Here is a 20,111-nt window from a genome sequence, read left to right on the forward strand (position 1 = left end):
AAAGCTCACGTTCTGGGCATGGCTCCGCTGACGCAGTCTGTGTCATCGTCAGTCATATGTAGAGAAGTACATGATGGGTTCGAAGCCGACGAAAGCAATGAAGGGCTCGGGCGAGAAGTTTCGGGAGGGAATTGTAGCATATATACACCGCTGACACCAAATGACAGTCCTACTAACCACCCCCGCGGATTAGAAGAGAAGATTCAGATCTCTACATCGAAAGGGGCGAGGCATCAGCTCGAATGGGAAAGATGATCCACAGCCTATGCATCTCGTCAGCAAACAAAGCACGTGTCACTGACATGGGAAATGGAGAGTCTCACCTTATTAATATCATAATCATACCTCTCCAATGCCCGCAAGGCATCCGTCCGTGAGTAGCCCATGCCCGTCAAGCGTTTGAGAATCGGATCGTCATGCTCCGTGCCGGGCGTAATGGCCCTGCCCAAGTTCGGGCGCGCGGCCTTCGCGGCGGTTGCAGTTTGAGGCGTGGGCGAGACGACGGAGGACGCGGTGTTGCCATTTGTCCCGATCGGAGCTCGACCAGGTGGTGGGCCGGGAGGCGGCTGCCAGATCGTGTCGTCGTTGGAGCTCGCAAAGGCAGTGTTGTTGGTGCCCGCAACGGGCTTGTTGCTGTCCAAGCCGGAGAAGATGGCATCCCAATCATGCTGCGTATTCTCCGGGGTTTGCTGCACGCTGTTGGTGGAGGCGGCAGGAGCAAAAGCACTGCTGGTGGAGACAGCAGGAGCAAAGGCACTGCTGGTGCTGGCGCTGGGCGCGAAGTTGCCAAAGCCGTTGCTGTCAGCAGCAGTCGACAGACTCTTCATAGGAGTCGGCGTCTGGCTCGCAGCAGGGCTGTCGAACGCAGGATTGAACTCGTCATGGCTCTGCCTGCCAAAGAAGTCCAAGTCGTTGCCGGAGCGGTCGTGTTCTTGCGCTTCAGACAGATCGTGGAAGTCATCGAACTCATCAAACACGCTCTTCTGGGCAGTCGGGGCCGGTGCGGCTTGTGCCAATGATGGCACTTCCGCATGGCTACTCATGGGCCGACTTGACGCATCGACGAATGCGTCACCATCCTCAGCCTGTAGCTGAGGCTGCGTTTCAATACGTTGCGGCACGGGGCTAACAATGTCGGGCGGCCCTGCTACGGCCTGATTTTCAGGTGGCGGCGGCGGGGAGGTCGGATCTTCCCTCGCGGGCAGCAGATTCCCATACTCGCGGGGAAAGCTGTTAGGACTCGTGGGGTGACCGATGGTTCCAGCCGGTGCATCTCCAATATTCTCATAGGTGGGTGGAGATGCGTCCTTGGAGATGTCGGGCGCCTCGCCCACCGCCGCCGTGGATGTACCCCCAACAGCAGATGCCGGCGCAACAGCCCCACTATGCGAAGGAGCGCCAAAATCGTCACCAAATCCCCTTTCGCCATCGTCATCAGTGTCACTCTCGTCCCCTCCCAAATCCTGAATGGGGGGGAACTCCGGGTCGGCGGGCTTGGCTGGTACGCTCGAGCTCGAGGAGAAGGGATGATTGCTCGCATCGGCATCCCTTGACTTGTCACCCTCTCCAAAGCTCGCAAATGCAGAGTCAAAGTCGTCTGCCGGCTTGGCCTGAGGTGGCGGCGGCGGCGGCGTAGGGGTAGCATTCTGCGAAGGCTCGTTCGACGACGCAACTTCCTGAGCAGCGATGCTGGGATTACGATCTTCCGCAGGGAATGCGCCCGGGATGGTCTCATGTTCCGTCTGTTCGGGTGCGAACGCGCTGGCCGTACTCGCCGTCGAAGTGGCCCAAGGAAGTGGACTGGAAGCAGCCTCTCTCGGCGTTTCGACACCACCGGCACGACTCGCAGGAGGAATGACCCGGGTGGAGCTTGCGACGCTCTCAGCCTTGCCACTATCAGCAAAGGCACTATTGCTGAGAGGCAGGTTGGTGGGAGTGAATTGGCTACCTTCCGGGGGAGGTGGAGGCTCGGCTGAAACCACTGGAGGCTCTCGGGTGCGATCGCTGAGCGACGGGGTAGCAGAAAGGGCTGGCTCGCCAGCGGATGACTTCGACTCTGCAAGGGCCGCACCACCGATTGCCGCCGCACCCACTGCAGCGGCTCCAGCACCAACAGCAGCTACGGTGCCCGCTTCAGGCATCGATCTCCCAATGAAGCTCGTGACAGGCGGCGTGCCAGATCTACTATTTGTCTGACCAGTGGGCGCGAACGCGGTAGATGGGCCAAAGATGGAGTCAAATGCACTCGGATTGGGGGCGGACGGACCAGGACTCGCCGTCGCTTCGGTAGTGTTTGTCCTCCGAAGGAAAGGATTCATGGAAACGACGCTGGCCGCCGGGCTCACCACGGGGCTTGCAGCGACCGGCTCCGGACTTGAAGCAAGGCTGCGTGACTGCTCCGCCGCACTGCGCTCCAGGTCTGCTTTCTCGGTTTGTAATCGGTCGCGCTCGGCTTCGTTGGTCGCGAGTTGTTTCTTGTTGATGCTGACCAGTCCCTTTTGTTGTCGCGCATCCATCTTCATCTTCTCAATCTGCGGCTTGAGCTGCGTCACTTCAGCATTGATCTGGCCGATTCGTTGCTTCAAGCTTGCATTCTCCTGTTGATCCGCCTGCAATTGCTGGCTGAGTGTGTTATGCTGAGTCTGGAGGTCTTGATGTGTGCCTTGCAGCAAGGCCAAATCCTGGCCAAGCTTCTTTGTGGATTCGCGCGATGCAGTCAATTGCTGCTCCATGTCCTTGACCGCACGCACTTCAGCCTCGTACTGCGTCCTGAATTGCTGCAGCCTCTGCTCCAGATCTTTCTTTTGCGCGCTGGTGGCGTTCAGTTCGGCCGCAGTGGCAGTCCTCTTGGTCTGGGTGGTTTCCATTTGATTCCTCAGATTCCCAATCTGGTTGCTCATGTTGGCCAGCTCTGTCGAGTCATTGGTGATACTGCGGCTCTCTTGAGCATGTGTGTCGTTCTCGCCGAGTAAGTCGTCGAAATTGCTGGGCATAGGTGCAGCTGGGCCACGGGGTGATTGTTGACCTTGCACAGGTGGTGTCCCCGAGCCGCCTCTATTCTCGGCAGCCAGGCTGGCCCCAAATGCAGATGTGGGGATAAAAGGCTTGAACGTGCTGCTGGTGCTTTGCGAGGGCTGGAAGCTTCGCGACGGACTGGAAGGGGTTCCGGGTTGACTTCCAGCAAATGGATCGCGACTAGCAGACGCCCCGGTGCCTTGCGGCTGCAAAACAGGTGTGCCCTGGGTGGGAGTGGCTTGACTGGGTTCGTCGAGTCCAAAGAGGTCGTCTGCGGCAGACTTGGATCGGGGAGGCGACTGGACAGGAGCGGCGAATGCTGAAGGTTGCTGAATGTCGCGCTGGGCTTGCTGGATTTGTTGTGGCCCGCGCATGCTCGGTGGCACGAGTGCCGAGGGTAAAAAGGCTGGCAATGGAGCGGCATTGGGTGCACGTTGTTGTCGAATCAGATACATGGCCACGGCGAATTCGTCTCGATTAAGATGACCTTCGCTCTTGATGTCTGCGAGATCCCAGATCGACGCCAATGTGTCTTCTGGCAGTCGTGAATCGGAAAAGAAGCGGACCGCCTGCTCACCTGAGATGAGTCCTTGTCCCGAAGTGTCTATCGTGCTGAAGAACTGATCATATTGCGCCTTTTCCTGCTGCGTGACGAGCCAATGCGCCCCGGTCGGCTGGGCAGACTGGATCGGCGGGGTGGAGTAGCTCGAGCTGGGGGGCCTGGCGAGAGGACTTTGGGTTCGGGGAATGGTACTGCCAGCGTTGCCTGTCAATTGCCTCGGAATGACCGTGGACTGAATCGATGTCTGCCTGCTGGGGGGTCTCTGGCCACGCCGGGAAGCAGCTTCGTAGAGCCCAGGCGGCAAGGAGGCGGGGAGCCCCGTCATGGTGCGCGTCTTGACGCTGGTCAGAAGATGCATGGCAACGATGAAGTCGGTCTCGTCCAGGGCGCCCCTCTGGTCGCGATCGGCAAGCATCCAGATCTTTCCGAGAGTCTCATTGGGAAGCCCGGCTTTCTCAAAGATGCTCTTGGCAGTCGGTCCCGCGAGGAGTCCATTCTGCGCGCCTGATCTGCCAAACAACGCCGAGTATTGCTGCACTTTTGTGGGATCGAGTGGTGGGACGCGTATTGGCGCGCCTCCGGTTGTCTGGCCGGAAAGCTGCGGCTGCAGGGGAGCGCCGGGTATGGGAGACGCAGACGGGCTGGCGGTGGCGCCGGGGAGGGTCATGCCGTCGAAAACGGGTAGAGGCGCGGGTTTGAAGGCGAGCTCGGTGGAGGGATGACGCTGGCCATTCTGGTACCACCCGATCAAGCGCAGCACCATGCAGAAGCCGGGCTTGGTGAGGAAGCCCCGGTTCTCCGTGTCCGCAATCTGCCATGCTTCTCCCAGGACGGCTTCGGGGACGTGAGTCTTCTCGAAGAAGGAGACGGCGCGCTCGCCGGTGACGATGTTGAGGGAGTCGGCATCCGCGAGGCCGAAGAGGTAGGAGTATGCGGTCTTTTCTTGCGCGGTGAGGTTGAGGATGGGGACGTCTAGGGCTGGTAAGTACGATGCGGGAACCAGGAGGTGGCGGACAACGGTAGAGCTCGACGTACTCAAGTCATCGCCGCTTTGCGACATGTTGCGTAATCCCGGACAGCTAGCAGGAGGGGGGTGGTTGGCCGCCGGTTCAGCTTCGCGCAAGACACGCCTTGTCGATCAGAGCATGAGAGAGTGTGTGGGCAACGCCGGGGAAATGCAATTGATGCGGTTGTACACTGGCCACACGGCTCGCAAAGAATGCAGAGAGGGTGGAGGGGTGTTGAAGGGATGGCAGGCAATCGTATTTCCCGAATCGCCAAAGTCCGCGCAGCGCCAGCTTATTTAACGGAGCTTGGACCACCCGAGCTTGCCGGCCTCTCATGATTGGAGGAGGCGGGGGAGGTTCATCTCACGTGAAGATGCACGTGGTGATGCGATGGATACAACTATGCGCCGTTCAAAGCAGTGTTCTCCAATCGATGGTGGAGTTGCTGTTCGTGAGATACTCGAAACTACTTGGTTACTGCTGTAGCTGACCATCTGCCCTCTCTCTTGGAGACAGCGTCACGTCAGTCATCCTGTGCCTCCACCACCCATTCCTTCGCCGCTTCACCGTATCGTTCATGGTCAAATGCACGACCAGGTAGGCCGTAATGTTTCCCCCTTCCCCTTGCTCAAGTGTTTTAAAAATCACCTCCGCCTGTCAATTGTTAGCACATTGTCAGGATAGGCGCAATAGCCATAGACTTACCCATATCGCCACCACCCATGTCTCCACCTCCCATATCACCACCACCACCACCACCCATATCGCCGCCACCTCCACCATTGTCCATGCCTTGATCATACCCCTGATCATACGCTTGGTTCTGATTGTTGTCTAATGCCTCTCCGAGCATCACACCACCAAGAAGACCCGCTCCCGCACCGAGCGCCAACCCTCCACCCGTACCAAGCCCACTGCGCTGAGGCCGCTGCTGCTGCTGCTGATAGTATCCTCCAGGCGGCGGTCCACCGTAGCCGCCTCCGTATCCGCCTCCGTACGGTTGCTGTTGGGGATAGCCTCCGTATCCCGGCACGGGGTATCGTTGCGGGTATTGTTGCTGAGGGAATCCTTGCGCGTAGCCGCTAGGTTTCGACGACGAGCCACCGCCGAGCTTCGAAGTCAACTTGCCAAGCAAGCCTCTCTTTTTCTCCCCGCCTGCATCTCTTGATGGAAGCTGGCCCTGCGATGGCGATGTGGGGTTTTGGCCTTGTGCCGATGGACTCTGGCCGTAATAGCTGTGCGCCGCTCCGCCACCTGCGGACGCCGTTCGCGCTTCCTCCTCTGCCTGCAGCTGGCGCGCTAATCTTTCATCTTCGTCGACTTGGTTTGATCCGTTGCCAGCACCCGTCTGACCGTAGACCGCGCCGCCGTTGCCTTTCTCGGGGCCCGTGTCGACAGCGGAGTTGTGATCGTAGCCAGGCGGTCCACCTGAAGACGTCACATCACCTGCACCACCACTAGACGCGAAAGGATCCGGGGGTTTCTCCCATTGCGATTGCTTGGTTTGGAGGTCGACGTAGAACCATTCGGAGTACTGCTCATTCCACACCGCTTTCCAACCTTCGGGGACTTTGGGCGGCGGAGGCCCAGACGGCGGTACGAAACTCGACATGCTGGTTGTGTGGGGATTGTAGAAAAAGAACAGCTTGGAGAGGTTGGCGCAAAGTTATGTAGCTGTCGGTAGCTGGGCTGGGCACTACTGCTGCGGTCGTGAAACAAACGTCATCGCCTCCTTGGCGTTGCGCCTCAGAGGAGGCAGGAATTTGACAGATCTTGGGCCAGAGCTCTTGGCTTTTGGCGGTGGTGAATGAGGCGAGTCTGTCCAAGGTTGCACATGCTGTCTGCGAGGGAGCGAGAATGTGAAGAATGTTAAGTTCAGGTCCTGCGACGCCACACACTGCTGGCTTCAATCGCGCAGAGCAGAGTTGCGCAGAAGGCAAGGTAGGAGTATTCCGAGTGGACAGAGAAACGAGACCAAGATACACTATACAGACGAAACATGAAACGGGAACAGAAATTGATTGAAGCATTTCATTTGTGAACCTCTTCCAACTCGAGGCAAGCTAACTATCAGTACAAGCAACAAGAACCCATGATGCTTTTCCGCCCGACTTTATCCCGTCGTAATCTAAACGCCGTAGTGCCATGCAATCAAAGAAGTGATCATGCAGAAAGGCAGGTTGGTAAGGCGTTTAGTCGACCTCCTCCACAGTCGGGCCGTCGTCGCCGCCAGCACCGCCGGCACCGGGGAAGCCGCCGGGAGCACCGCCGGGCATGCCACCGCCGGGCATGCCGCCGGGCATACCACCCTCGCCGCCAGCGCCGTAGAACTTCATCATGATCGGGTTGGCGACGGCCTCAAGCTCCTTCTGCTGAGACTCGTACTCGTCCTTGGTGGCGGTCTGGCTCTCGTCCAACCAGGCAACGACCTCGTCGATCTTGGCCTTCAGCTTCTCCTTGTCGCCGGCTTCGAGCTTCTCGTCGACCTTACTGTCGCTGAGGGTGTTCTTGAGCGAGTAGGCGTACGACTCGAGACCGTTCTTGGCCTGGATACGGGCAGCCTCGGCCTCGTCCTCCTCCTTGTACTTCTCGGCCTCGGCCAACATGCGCTCGATGTCCTCCTTGGAGAGACGGCCCTTGTCGTTGGTGATGACGATCTTGTTGGTCTTGCCGGTGCCCTTCTCAAGAGCAGAGACGTTCATGATTCCGTTGGCATCCATGTCGAAGGTGACCTCAATCTGGGGGACGCCGCGAGGCGCAGGCGGGATACCAGACAGCTCAAACTTGCCGAGGAGATTGTTGTCCTTCGTCCTGGCGCGCTCTCCTTCGAACACCTGGATGAGCACACCGGGCTGGTTGTCGGAGAAGGTGGAGAAGACTTCGGACTTCTTGGTGGGAATGGTGGTGTTGCGCTTGATGAGGGCAGTCATGACACCACCAGCAGTCTCGATACCGACGGACAGCGGGGTGACGTCGAGCAGCAAGATCTCGTTGGTAGACTTGCTGGAGGTGTCTCCGGAGAGGATGGCGGCCTGGACGGCGGCACCGTAGGCGACAGCCTCGTCGGGGTTGATGGACTTGTTGGGCTCCTTGCCGTTGAAGAAGTCGGACACCATCTTCTGGATCTTGGGGATACGGGTGGAACCGCCGACCAGGACGATCTCGTGGACGGAAGACTTGTCAATCTTCGCGTCACGGAGGGTGCGCTCGACAGGCTCCATGGTGGAACGGAAGAGATCCTGGCACAGCTCCTCGAAGCGGGCACGGGTGATGGAGGTGTAGAAGTCGATGCCCTCGAACAATGAGTCGATCTCAATGGTAGTCTGGGCGGCGGAGGAGAGAGTGCGCTTCGCACGCTCGCAGGCGGTGCGGAGACGACGGAGAGCGCGCGCGTTGGTCGTGAGGTCCTTCTCTGCAGGGGTATTAGTATTGGCAGCGTTTTCTGGGGAACGGGGTTTCCAAATCTTACTGTTCTTGCGTTTGAACTGTAATAGAAGAGTCAGCATAGGTCTCAAATAAGGAGGGTTGTGGATATTCGGTTGCTTACCTCGTTGGCAAAGTGGTTCACGAGACGGTTGTCAAAGTCTTCTCCTCCGAGATGTGTGTCACCGGCGGCTATAGGTTTTAAAACGTCAGTAAACGATTTCAAAGATCAATGAGAATGACAGGTTAACTTACTGGACTTGACCTCGAAAATGCCCTCCTCGATGGTGAGCAATGACACATCAAAAGTACCGCCACCCAGATCGAAGATCAGCACATTCCTCTCACCCTCCTGCTTCTTGTCAAGACCATACGCGATGGCGGCAGCCGTGGGCTCGTTGATGATACGGAGGACGTTGAGACCAGCGATGAGACCGGCGTCCTTGGTTGCCTGGCGCTGGGAGTCGTTGAAGTATGCGGGAACGGTGACCACGGCGTTGTTCACAGTACCACCGAGGTACGATTCGGCTGTCTCGCGCATCTTGGTGAGGACCATGGACGAGATCTCTTCGGGCGAGAACTGCTTCTTTTCGCCTTTGAACTCAATCTCCACGTAAGGTTTTCCTTGTTTGTCAATGACGGTAAAGGGGAAATGCTTCATGTCGGCCTGAACTTCCGCATCGGCGAACTTACGCCCGATGAGGCGCTTCGCATCAAAGACGGTGTTTGCGGGGTTCATGGCGACTTGGTTCTTTGCAGCATCACCGATGAGACGCTCGGTGTCGGTGAAGGCGACGAAGGAGGGTGTTGTGCGGTTGCCTTGATCATTTGCAATGATCTCGATGCGGTCATCCCGAAAGATGCCCACGCAGGAGTAGGTGGTGCCCAGGTCAATTCCGATCGCTGGGGCCATATTGAGAATTTTTGTGGGTGTTCGTGGGAGATGCTAAGGTATGGAGAGTGATTCGTAAGAGTCGTGGGAAGTTGAACGTGGGAAGTTGAACACGAAGTTGGGAAGTGGACTAGATGAGTGAGTGAAAGGGTGATGCATGAAACATAACAGAGCCTTATAAGATGGAATTCTGGAAAAAGTTAGAGTTTGGCAGCGAAGCTTCGAGAAGGCTCTACGTCACTTGGGAAGGTACGCCGGTGTTCGCGAAGCAACGATAATTTTGACCAATCGGCTTAGTTCCTTCTGTGCCTGGCCATCTGACCATGTCAGCCTCAGGCAGGAGTTTGGCACCTGATAGACTAGCCGAGCACATGCTCTCAGACTTAGCATGTGACATCCCCGTTGACTCCATCACAAGTGACCCTATCACGCCGATAACGGCAATCATGCGTGGGTGGCGACAACGACCAGAGCAATCTGCACCAAGTTGTTAGCACTTTCACATCCCGTTTCACGACTCAGGAAGAATCCAATGCACATACTACAGCAGCGATGAAGAGGACCCCAATCACGCTCATGATGCGATTGAGATATCTCCACCACCTCGCCTTCAACCACGTCCGCTCCTCCCTCCACCTCTGCTCCGCATCTCCCGCTTCATGCTTCATCACGGCCACCGTCACATCCTCCGCGCTGAGCATGCGACTCGTCCGCTCAAACTCCTCTTCCGTCATTGGCCTTTTTGGCAACGCGAGGAAGGACGCAATCATCCAGCTCAAGGGACAGAGGAAGCCGAGCGCGAAGAACAATATTTGCCGGTTACAACGTGAATGCAAGAGCGTGTCCAGACTTTCGGCGAAGCTGGGTGCGTGCCATGCGGACAGTCGCTGCCCCATCCTTCTGCTGGGCGCGAGATGTGGAGCGTCATCGCCATCTCCGTCTCCGCCGCCTCTGACGGTATCGTGGAATTCATCTTTACTCATCGGTCGCGGGAATTGCATTTTGTTCCAGTGCTTTTGCTTGGAATATCGCTTGGGAAGCGGACGATGCCGCTGCGATTCCGGTGTGTCGTTAAGATGGCCATATCTTGGCTCCTCGATGGGAGGTAAAGGACGCGCATCTGGCGAAAGGGGAGCGGGCATGATCACCATCGACTCGGGGGGACTTATGCTCGGTTGACTCATGCTCGGCTGGGAGGGCTGAGAGGTTGAGATCGTCTTGATGTGTCGAATGATCCCCGTGACCGATCTCTTGCGATTCCGCGGCCGCCAAATGTTGGGCAGGAAACGGTTGCTGATTGGGCTCACAGCCTCGAAACTGCTGATTTCGCTGACGCTGCCCAGACGACTTATGGTGCTGCGATCCGACCAGTCGCGACTGCTGTAGAGGACTTGGTGGATGTTCTGCATCCGCTGTGGATCGATGGGGAGAGCCAGGGAGATCTGGCTGGACGAGAGGAGAGGCGCGCCATAGGTGTAGTACGCTTTCGCCCAGGTGGGGAAAACGTTAGCCACTTGACTGTGACGACTGGCCTCGCTGGTCTGACTAAGTGACCGGCTGCGGCTCGGAGTGCTGTGACTTCTATGCCGCAGGGAGTAGCCGGAACGCTGCTCGCGAAGCTGGCGCGGAGCGGTGAGCTCAGGGACGGTGTCGAAGCCTTCTTGGCTATCTGGACTGCCGGGGATTGGGGGAATGGGTGGAAGAGGGTGCTGCGGTGCGCTCGGTGTCCTGGCGTGGAACAAAGGCTGGGGCCAGGCAGCTCCCGAGCCCGAAGACGAGCTGTCTGACAGCTGCTGTACAAAGCTCATAGGCAAGCGTCGGGGTGACGCGGTCGAGGCGATAATGCTTGCTTCATCGCCCGTCGTGACACCGCTGCCAATGGAGAAATGACTGAATTGCTGGCTTGTGACTTGACTGCGCGCGTCGCTCTCGCTCGCAATCGTACTCAAATGACCTATGAACGGCTGCCGCGGGTAAGGCAGCGTGTCCACATCCTCGTCTGCCATCGCTTCTTCGTCGGGGACCGCAGATGAAGCCGCGGCGGCATGAAGTGCCGAAGACGCAGGTTTGTGTCTCAACTGATTTTTAGGAATGTCCAATTCCGGGGGCGGAGAACCTTCGGAAGGGGAAGGTGAGGACGAAAGGGTCACAGTCGTTGCAACGCTGCGTCCGCTCTCGATTCGAACGATCTTGGGCGTTTGGAGGCGGGATGAGATGGAGTCGATGGACGTAGCCTTGTACAATCGGTAGCGTTGCGGCCTTGACGGCGAGGAATCGTTGTAAGAAACAAAGTTGGGCGATGAAGAGAGTACTTCTGAGTCGGGTCGATCGATGGAGCCCTGACTCCGGCGGCGCGGTGGTGATGAGTGATGGAGAGATTGACGGGGAGATGGCAAGGAGCCAGTGGAGGCGGTTCGGCGAGAGAGCCTCTGGGCAAATGATGCGACACTCTCCGGCTCAGTTGGCGAGCTCCACAACTGGGCATTCGCTGAAGGCTCGGATGAAACGGAATGCTCCCAGTTGTCGCTGTATATGCTGTGTGGAGGCGTGGAGATGATGCGGACGGTGGACGGCCTCGGCGACGTCTCGTGCAACGGCTGCAGCGACCACTGGCCCGAGTTGGTATCGTATGCGGATCGGTCGGAACTCTCTCTTTCAGAAGGCGTAGGAGTGCCTCGTAGCGTAGTGCCTTGACTGGCCGTACTCTGCGTGCGCACACTCTTCGGGCCGGTCACACTCTCTCCGTGCAAGGTGGAAATGTTGGAATAGTTGCCAGAACTGCCGCTGCGACGATGCCATTCCGCACGCGACGGTGGGTTGGTGGTGTAGAGAGACGAGAGCAGGTTGTCGCGCGCAGGTTTGGGCGGTGCATGCACACCTGAAACTCGCTGCGCTGCAAGCGCGGGCTTTTGACTTTCCGGTCTTAGCGATGCAGGTGTCAGGATACCGGTTGTCGAGAGTGGCACTCGTTCGCCCGCTTGTGATCTGTCTTTGCCGAACGGGATGTTTTCCTTCTCGTCGTCGTATGATGGTGCGGGCGATGATCTCACCAATCGCACCGTCGGTTTCGGAGGAGTTGACTCCGGGACTTCTTCGACTTGCTGGACTTGCTGAACTTGCTGAACCTTTTGGTTTTGCTGGTTGACTTCTGACGGAGTGCGCTCGATGAATGGAAGATACTGCCGGCGCCCGAGCGAGCTTACATCGCGAGGCGAGACGATTGGTGTTTGCGCGTGGAAGAAGGCGGAGCCATTGGATTTCTTTCTTGCATCCGGCTCGAGGAACATTGGGGTGGATTAGAGGGTATGGTGCAAACGAGTGTGGTGTGAATTAACAGAAAAACATGATCAACGAGCGACAAGAAGACAAATGGCGGTGCATAAATGAATGCGCCCGGGGCCGGATGCCTTTTGGGAGGGTGGTGTGTTGTGCCTGCGCTCGTGCTTCTTTGGGTGTCAGGAGTCGCTCGTGCTCGCGTGCAGGGATAGCGCATGCATGTGCCGGATCCGCTGGTGGGCTGTGGAGCTGATATGTACGGGACGATGCGCTTGCGCGGCAGGTGTAGATGATTGACAGATGGATGAAGAGAAAGGGGACTTGTTGAAGATGGGAAGATGAACAAAAGAAAAAGAAAGATTGCCGTTGCCTTCCTCACCTTGCCAGCTCCCTCCCTCCCTATCCGTACTGCCCGTTTTCCCCTACCGGTCGGGCGTCATGCCGGGGTCGGGTTTGTCGTTATCGATTGGTGGGAGGAGGAGCGAGCGCCACGTCGCGCGGAGATTGGGGGACGCGCCGCACGCGCCGCCCACCCACCAGTCGCTGCATGCACGCGGCATTTCATTTCACTTCCCAAACGAGCATGGTCGGGCGGTTGATTCGGCCTCGACAGCTGGGCACGGCGATGCTACACTGCTTCATGACGTGTCGTGAGTGTCTGCACTCGTTACAAGTGTGAGAGATGGTGGGAGGTGAACACCAGCGTGCACTGCCTTCATTCCTCAGGCAGGCGCGACGCGTGATCTTGGCATTCCGACGACTTCACCCGCTTTCCTGGAATCCCCCGACCCTCCACCTCCGTCCAAGCGAAATTCGCCGCTCCCACGATGGATTCGCCATGCACCCGGGAAAATTACGACAGAGTGGGCGATGATTGATGGTTCATCTCGATTACCAGCCCGGCAGCATGGTCGGGAACATCTGGCCCCGCGAGTTCACATGGTTTGATCGCTTACGAACTCTCCCCCTACCAGACGCCGGTAAGTTCCTACGCGTTGTCCAGTTGTTGTATGAGCCGTGAACAGGCCCAATGAGCTCCGTCTGCGTGAACATAGCCATCTCACTGCAGATGCAAGTTGTCCCTGTCCATGCGGTTGCTGATCTCGCTCCCCAACTAGGTCCAATGCCGGCAATCTCAGAGCGCACCGCCTTCCTCTGCGCAGCCGCGTACACAATCTTCTATGTCGCGCCCTTCTACCTCTCAGCAACCCTCCGAACCAGTGCCGCCAACTCCCGAAATACTCCGGTCGTCATCAAGGCCCGCGTGCGCGCCGTCACTCTCACTTGCCTCACCTGCCTAGTTGTAACGGCGGCCGTTCTCGTGGCCCGCGGACACTACAATGTCCCCCAGATCCTCCGAGCTTGCGGCGTCTGGCCCGTCCATCCACTTGACCTCTTCAAGGTGCTCCTCCTCGTGATTGTGTTGTTCACCTGCTCCCTCTACGAATCCATCGTTGTTGATGGCGACTGGAGAGGATGGAGCCTGGTCGCATTCAAGCAAGGGATCTGGGACGATTGGGTCGGCTTCCGTAACCTCGTCGTCGCCCCCGCCAGCGAAGAACTGGTCTTTCGCGCGCTTGTCATCCCCCTCTTCCAGCTCGCGCAAACGGGTGTGACCAGGATCGTCTTCGTCACGCCTCTGATTTTCGGAGTCGCCCACGTTCATCACTTGGTCGAATTCATTCAATCCCGGACCCCGCCGAACCGGCGTATCCCTCCGCTCGCCCTGTGTCTCCAAGGCGTCGTCATCAGCTTGTTCCAGTTCGCATACACCAGCATTTTCGGCTGGTTTGCTGCTTTTGTCTTCCTACGCACCGGCAACATCTGGGCTGCCATTGTCGCCCACAGCTTTTGCAATCACATGGGCGTGCCACGGCTATGGGGTAGGCTCGGACAGTCTGGGTATAAAACGCTCCCTCCTCAATCTGTGACGCCGGATGTGGCGGAGAGCATGAACTCTGCAATGCAAGGCGAGCAGAGTCTTCCGATCGCCTGGACGGTGGCTTACTACGTGCTCATGGTGGTCGGGGCATATGCGTTCTCTCTTCTCCTGTCCCCGCTCACAGAGAGCAAGTACGCCCTTGTTAGATTCTAGAATAGAGAATTCATGGCTCATTGAAAGAATGTCTGATTTACAGTACAAGAATGCAGCCTCCATCACTCAAACGCCAGAACTCGCGCGCTCTATAGTCCCACCATGATCAGCATCGCAGCAGAGGCTGCAAACAACACCACGCGAAGAAGGTCCGCATTCAAAGCCAGCGCCGCATCCGTAGGCACATAAGCGCCGAGATAACTACACGTCAAACTCCCATTGATCGATCCCGAGCGCGTGCCGTACCCCACCTCCAGCCCTCGACCAGGATACGGGCAGCCGAAGCCCAATGCGGCTGGACAGCTCTGGACCAGGTTGTAGCACAAGTCTTCGCAGGGCAGGACCTCCTTGTACGGTCCGGGGGCGATATGCGCATCAATAGCAGGATTGCGCGACTGGTTCGTGGCAACCGACGATATGAGGGTCTGGACGAAAGCCAAGCTGCCTTGAATGGTAGGTGCATTGGACATCGGGACGTAGTTCTGATTCAGGTAGGCGTCGGGCAGCATGGTACCGTTGAGGAATGGCTGGCCGACGTTGCGAATTTGGAGGTAGGTAGCATCGCTGGTAAAGTCCTCGCAGCGTGGGATGGAGACGGCGCACAGCCATTGCTTGTATGCTTGGTAGCAGTCGGAGCAATTGCGGGCGAGCGAGTACTGGGAGGCGGAGTCGGTATCGCAGGGGATTTGCTGAAGACTGTAGTTGAAGTTTTGGAACCAGGTGAGGGCGTTGTTGTCGTAGAAGTTTTGGAAGGTCGCGTAGTTGTCGACTCGGTCGGGGGAGCTGGGCACGGCATATGCGACTTGATCACAGAAGTCGAGATTGTAAAGCAAGGCACAATTGCCGTCGGTCTTGGTGGTGAAAGACATTTGTGGCCAGACAATACCGCCTCCACCCACCACTCCATTGCCAGATGCGGTAGAATTGCCGGGCTGGGCGAGGGTGGCGTGGTAGTTGCTGGAGCGGTTGAGATATGTGATATAGAATTGCTCTTTGGGCTTTCCCCCAATTCCCCGGGTGATCATCTCCATCTGGACGTTCGTGAATTCCCCAGTAGGATCCATCTGCTTGCCGATGACTTGGGAGATCTGATTCAAGCCGCAATATGACCTCGATATACCCATCGTAGCCGTGCGATTCTGATTGTTGGCAAAGACGACGTATGGCGCAGTGAGATTCATCCACTGATTGTACGATTTGGAGCCCGGGTTGGCCTGCGTGAGGTTGTTCGTGACGAGCAGCGCTGCAGTGGAGTCGGAGTCGATGAGGTAGAGGTTGGAGCCATTCCCACCGATGTTATGGTAGAAGCCGTCGATAGAGACTGCAATTTCGTAGTTCCATACTCCCGTGAAGTTGCTGGGGAGCTCAGGTGCATGCACTGACATGTACCCAGCGCCTGAAACGGAGGTGGAGTAATTTGCGTAGCCTTCAGTGAGCGGAATCTCCGCTTGGGTGGAGGCATCTTGGCCAGGTGCGGGGGACGCATTGTCGGCGGAGGTGGAAACGTAGAGCGTCAGCTGCGGAGGAGCAGCGGATTGAACACCATCACCAGCGTACAGAGGCTGATTGCAGGTGTTGACGGAAATGTATATCTCGCTTGCCGTATTGTCTTGTCTGGTTTCCAGCTCGGCAGTATCACTCTCTCCAGTGTCCTCGTCTCTTCGTCGAAGGTCGGGATGGGCTGCCTCAACCTCATCCTCTTCGTCTACGTCGCGAGGCAGTCCAGGACCGCGAGCGGTATGTGGGCCGGTCAATTGATCGTTGGGGAATATCCAAACCGTCGTGTCGCCGGGTTGGAGATTGTCGGCATTCGCATAGTTGTTCCCAGCCGTCGTCTGGGTGGGCACTGCGCGGGCATGCAGGGTGTGGGAGACATCTTGATCAACTATCCCATCCTCTTGTAGTTGGACATCCACTATCCGATGCCAATTGTGGTCGTCTCCTCCGTCCCTCAACTGTCCGCTCCCGTCCACGGCCAATTCAGCGGCATACGCAAAGTGTACATCTGACAAAGACCAGTATATCAAAGCGATGGTGGCCAGTGCAGCCAACGAGGCGAGGAAACGGGATTGGAGCGGCGTCAGCTGCGGGCATTTGCAGAGGAACATTGCAGCCGCTGCGTCTCGCGCCGGAGACCCCGGGCGATGAGAAGGGTATGTCGAGCCAGTGGGGAGGAAGCTTGGAGCCGATCTGGATGTCCTCAACCCAGCGCCACCGTGCTAGACATGTGGAGGGAGTCTGTTGAGTGTGATGTTGAAGTCCAAGGAGGCGCAGGACGTCAGCGCCAACCTCATTGCCTGTTTCGGTCGAGAGCCACGAAAATTCAAGTCGTGGGACGTGAACATCGACGTGAAGCTTCATCGTACATCCACAAAGCACACTTCAACATCTGCCAGCCGCATTTCCATCCAATCATGGCGTCTGTTCGGCTCTTGTCACTGACACTCTTCGGCTTCCTTGTCGGCCTGGCCACCTCTGCCCAGCTTTCCGTCGGCGTGCAATCTTCCCAGCTTCTCCCCAACCCGTCTACCTTACCTCCTTCCACTCACGCCGTCCTCCTCGGACCCCCAGGCATTCGATATGATGTGCCCTTGCGCCGAGACAACACCTTCCACTTCCCCGATCTCGCAGAAGCCAGCTATCTCCTCACCGTCCACTGCCGAGACCACTTCTTCGCTCCCCTGCGCGTGGACGTGACGAAATCCGAAGTCGATCCTTCACAGCACACCCTGACTGCATGGCAGACCTTCAGAGGGAACGAGTGGGAGCACAAGGGCGCAGTCTACGGCTCTGCGCAGGAGTCGTTGACCATACAAATACCGTCTGGCGGAGCAAAGGACTTCTACCAGGCTCGAGGCGGGTTCAGCTTGATGGGTTTCGTCAAAAGTCCCATGATTCTCCTTTCCCTGGGTGCTGTGGTCATGATCTTCGGCATGCCGTACATGATGGATAACAGTAAGTCATACTTGGAGGCCTAGAAGAGCCAAATGGGCACATGAGCTAACTCCCCTTCAGTGGACGAGGAGACGAAGAAGGAATTTCAAGAGCTGCAGCGGAAGCAGCCATTGACCGGCGAAGAGGGTGCCGCTACGCAATGTACGTTCCCCCTCGACCTTTTTGCTCACGAAATTTGTTCCGGCTAACATGCTGCAGTACAAAATTTCGACCTAGCTGGATGGATGGCGGGAAAGAGCTCTGGTTCGAGTACGCCCAATACCGGCGGAGGCGGTGCAAAACGAAGATAGCATGATGGCAGTAGAGCGACAAGTATTCACTGGTCAATTCCCCGCCTTTCCTCGCCGTAATGCGTATGTTGTGCTTCATGTCACATTCAGCCACCCGCCGTTGACCGAGTGTGGAACGCCCGAAGCATTGCCACGCGTATCGAGACCTCCAGATACTACCTCACTTCAACATGTCGGGCAACACTGGATCTGTACTGCTCGAACTGAGTTTCGTTTCATCGAGCCGGCTCCCAACTCTGGTGCGCGGGGCTGTTATGTCTCGTATAGGTAGTCGTCGGTTGAAGCCATCTGGAGTTGCAGCAATTGAGGGGCGAGATATCCGGGCGGCCCTATCACACTGCGTAGGGTGGCGAAAGCAATCATGCTCGCATGGTAGATGACATGGGCGTGGGGCACAATGTGAACACGACAGCGCGGCTCACGGATGGTCCGCTAGCCCTATGCACATCACTTGTGCCCAACAAGGTATGAATCGTGCGAGCAGATAAGCAACATTTGAATGCTTCGGCTTGAAGCTTGATCGACGGTTGGAACTTAGCAAGGTAGTATCGCGACGTCTCGCGCTCCACTTCACCACCGACTATTCCCGCAGCTAAGCATGCATGCTCGGAGGCTCACTGCCATCCCGCGCGCGGGGTCGGTCTACGCTGTTCAGCCCTAAAGCAAGTCATGCACAGCAGCGATCTGCAGGGTCTTACCTAACGCAACGGCGAGGAGAGGCACAATCACGTACCAGCATCCTTTGCTCTTCAGTCAATCTTTTCCTCGCTCATGCAATCATAGCTGTTGAGTTGAATCGAATCACGACCTTTCAGCGCCATGGCGAGACACGACGAGAAACCATTGATAAACGGAGCGGATCGATATGTCGACGACGATAGCAGCAGCGAGCAAGGCTCCGACCACATTCCAACAATACGCCGCAAAGACAGCACTCTCAGAAAGGCACTGTGGTGGGGATTCATTGTCCTGCCCTGGATGATGCTTTGCGTTCTCGGAGTCTCCTACGGATACTCAGTGCGGTATTACAGAGATCGATATTACGTCCGTCCGGATTTAACATACAGTACGTCTGCCCCGTAGGACTGAACGAGAGAAATCTGACGACTCCAGGTCCTATGCAAGATGTTGTGAAATACGAGACGAAAATTTTCACCACTGGAAAACCTGACGACCCCGACGTCTCTTTGTACGCTCAGGAACCGTCAGATGAGGTCGATGAACTCTGGAAGGGCCTGTATCCCAGTATGTCTTTGCCTTTGAGTCGATTTGACAGGATGAAGCTCATCAATCGACCCCAGGCATTTTTCAACTCATTCCCCAACAGCAGGCGGCAAAGCTGGTCAACAAGACCAGTCTATTCCCCCATGATCCGCAGCGGAGATACATCATCGAGATCGATGTTTTCCATCAGCTTCATTGCCTGGTGAGTGCGCTCTCTTCAGCATCATGGCCATTTGGTTCAGCTCTGACAGGACTTGCAGAACATGGTTCGTAAAGCAACAAGACCCGATTACTACGGAGTGCACGGCGACGAAGATACTCTTCTCGGTCCCAGCCACATTGCTCACTGCATCGACGCCATCCGGCAATCGCTCATGTGTGCTTCTGATATTACTCCCTACACATGGCAGTGGGATGAGAAGCTGCAACTCCACGCGAACCAGGTCAAGAATCCCCACGTGTGTCGGAATTTCGACGACCTGCGAGATTGGGCGGTTGCCAACACGGAGCAAATCTATCCGGACTTCTTCTTCCGAGAGATGAATGATCCCTTGGACCCTTCGACGTGGGTGGATGGGTATGCCGGAGAGTGAGGGGCGATCAGTGCGTGATCCGGGATAAGTTGCCCGGGTAGAACGATTGGAGGCTTGAATCATACATTAGTTCGAATCGTTACCTGTAGCTTACCACCGAAGCTGACGTGTGTCAACTGGCGTGACTGGTAGACACCCGCGGCGTGCCACCTCGTGTGCTAGCCCGTCAACCCTAGCGAAGTGGGTCAACGGCGTATCAAAAGTGGAGGACTGGCGGGATGAGCTGGCCCCGTGGGGTGAAGCCCTGAAATGTGAAGAGGGTTGTGAAGAGCACTCGGCTGAAAGTTAGACATCAAGCTCACTCGTTAAAGCCACGATGTAACGACGTGCTGCACGATACTCCTCAGCCTTGGCTAGGAACGAGCAAGATCGACGTCGCTTCGGCGAAGAGGGTTGAGGCGTGCACTCATTGGCCACAGCAGCGTGTACCTCTTTCGGAGCCTGCTTGATGCCAGGAAGAGGGGAGCATAAAAGGGTGTAGTCCATCCCGTCTCCTGTATGTGTCACTGTCCACGTTCATCAGCTTTCTGCGATTATACTCAACGATTCGTCTCAACATGAAGTTCTCAACCTCCATCTTTGCTGTAGCTCTGCTGAGCGCACCAATCTTCGCGGCTCCCATTGAGTCTGCTGATCTGACATTTGACGTCGACAAGTTCGCGGGACAGGCTGGTGAAAGGTGGGTCAAGCGTGAGGGAGACTCGTTCGACGTCGACAAGGTCGCGGGACAGGGTGGTGAAAGATGGGTCAAGCGTGAGGGAGACTCGTTCAACGTCGAC

At 57.0% G+C, this 20,111-nt stretch overlaps 10 protein-coding genes across 10 annotated transcripts in view; 3 read left to right on the plus strand and 7 right to left on the minus strand.

Annotated features, from left to right (window-relative positions):
* Positions 1 to 242: 242 nt before the first annotated feature.
* Positions 243 to 4,831, minus strand: BDY17DRAFT_349903 (uncharacterized protein). The gene is made up of 2 exons (XM_033738175.1): positions 4,613 to 4,831; positions 243 to 4,549 (listed from the first exon to the last, which is right to left on the minus strand). Exons 1-2 carry the CDS (start codon positions 4,635 to 4,637, stop codon positions 276 to 278), a joined length of 4,299 nt encoding a protein of 1,432 aa, XP_033585469.1. The 5' UTR covers positions 4,638 to 4,831; the 3' UTR covers positions 243 to 275.
* A 160-nt stretch (positions 4,832 to 4,991) lies between these two features.
* On the minus strand, positions 4,992 to 6,602 carry BDY17DRAFT_306013 (uncharacterized protein). Its single transcript, XM_033734973.1, has one exon. It carries the CDS (start codon positions 6,194 to 6,196, stop codon positions 5,249 to 5,251), a length of 948 nt encoding a protein of 315 aa, XP_033585470.1. The 5' UTR covers positions 6,197 to 6,602; the 3' UTR covers positions 4,992 to 5,248.
* Positions 6,603 to 9,045, minus strand: BDY17DRAFT_306014 (heat shock protein 70a). The gene is made up of 4 exons (XM_033734974.1): positions 8,263 to 9,045; positions 8,132 to 8,199; positions 8,054 to 8,069; positions 6,603 to 7,996 (listed from the first exon to the last, which is right to left on the minus strand). Exons 1-4 carry the CDS (start codon positions 8,918 to 8,920, stop codon positions 6,777 to 6,779), a joined length of 1,962 nt encoding a protein of 653 aa, XP_033585471.1. The 5' UTR covers positions 8,921 to 9,045; the 3' UTR covers positions 6,603 to 6,776.
* Positions 9,046 to 9,303: 258 nt separating this feature from the next.
* BDY17DRAFT_356927 (uncharacterized protein) lies at positions 9,304 to 10,019 on the minus strand. Its single transcript, XM_033738293.1, has 2 exons — positions 9,442 to 10,019; positions 9,304 to 9,376 (listed from the first exon to the last, which is right to left on the minus strand). Exons 1-2 carry the CDS (start codon positions 9,898 to 9,900, stop codon positions 9,344 to 9,346), a joined length of 492 nt encoding a protein of 163 aa, XP_033585472.1. The 5' UTR covers positions 9,901 to 10,019; the 3' UTR covers positions 9,304 to 9,343.
* Positions 9,879 to 12,186, minus strand: BDY17DRAFT_314128 (uncharacterized protein; the record flags this gene model as incomplete). The annotated part of the gene is made up of 3 exons (XM_033735785.1): positions 9,879 to 10,019; positions 10,048 to 12,078; positions 12,103 to 12,186. The coding sequence occupies 3 exons, from the start codon at positions 12,184 to 12,186 to the stop codon at positions 9,879 to 9,881; spliced, it is 2,256 nt and encodes a 751-aa protein (XP_033585473.1).
* Positions 12,187 to 13,082: 896 nt separating this feature from the next.
* On the plus strand, positions 13,083 to 14,270 carry BDY17DRAFT_328413 (uncharacterized protein; the record flags this gene model as incomplete). The annotated part of the gene is made up of 2 exons (XM_033737839.1): positions 13,083 to 13,155; positions 13,294 to 14,270. The coding sequence occupies 2 exons, from the start codon at positions 13,083 to 13,085 to the stop codon at positions 14,268 to 14,270; spliced, it is 1,050 nt and encodes a 349-aa protein (XP_033585474.1).
* Positions 14,271 to 14,285: 15 nt separating this feature from the next.
* Positions 14,286 to 16,516, minus strand: BDY17DRAFT_306020 (stretch-activated Ca2+-permeable channel component-domain-containing protein). Its single transcript, XM_033734975.1, has one exon. The coding sequence runs from the start codon at positions 16,376 to 16,378 to the stop codon at positions 14,360 to 14,362; it is 2,019 nt and encodes a 672-aa protein (XP_033585475.1). The 5' UTR covers positions 16,379 to 16,516; the 3' UTR covers positions 14,286 to 14,359.
* Positions 16,517 to 16,645: 129 nt separating this feature from the next.
* BDY17DRAFT_306021 (uncharacterized protein) lies at positions 16,646 to 17,560 on the plus strand. The gene is made up of 3 exons (XM_033734976.1): positions 16,646 to 17,225; positions 17,286 to 17,366; positions 17,424 to 17,560. The coding sequence occupies exons 1-3, from the start codon at positions 16,685 to 16,687 to the stop codon at positions 17,513 to 17,515; spliced, it is 714 nt and encodes a 237-aa protein (XP_033585476.1). The 5' UTR covers positions 16,646 to 16,684; the 3' UTR covers positions 17,516 to 17,560.
* A 695-nt stretch (positions 17,561 to 18,255) lies between these two features.
* BDY17DRAFT_61243 (uncharacterized protein) lies at positions 18,256 to 19,672 on the plus strand. The gene is made up of 4 exons (XM_033738562.1): positions 18,256 to 18,581; positions 18,629 to 18,760; positions 18,817 to 18,941; positions 19,000 to 19,672. Exons 1-4 carry the CDS (start codon positions 18,335 to 18,337, stop codon positions 19,330 to 19,332), a joined length of 837 nt encoding a protein of 278 aa, XP_033585477.1. The 5' UTR covers positions 18,256 to 18,334; the 3' UTR covers positions 19,333 to 19,672.
* The window catches only part of BDY17DRAFT_61228 (uncharacterized protein), a 1,175-nt gene continuing 706 nt past the window's right edge, over positions 19,643 to 20,111 (minus strand). The window contains exon 2 of the mRNA XM_033738561.1: positions 19,643 to 20,111. Coding sequence (XP_033585478.1) covers positions 19,899 to 20,111 — 213 coding nt within the window. The 3' untranslated portion in view covers positions 19,643 to 19,898.

The sequence above is a fragment of the Neohortaea acidophila genome (assembly GCF_010093505.1).
Source record: "Neohortaea acidophila strain CBS 113389 unplaced genomic scaffold BDY17scaffold_13, whole genome shotgun sequence".
NCBI classification, from domain to species: Eukaryota; Fungi; Ascomycota; class Dothideomycetes; order Mycosphaerellales; family Teratosphaeriaceae; genus Neohortaea; species Neohortaea acidophila.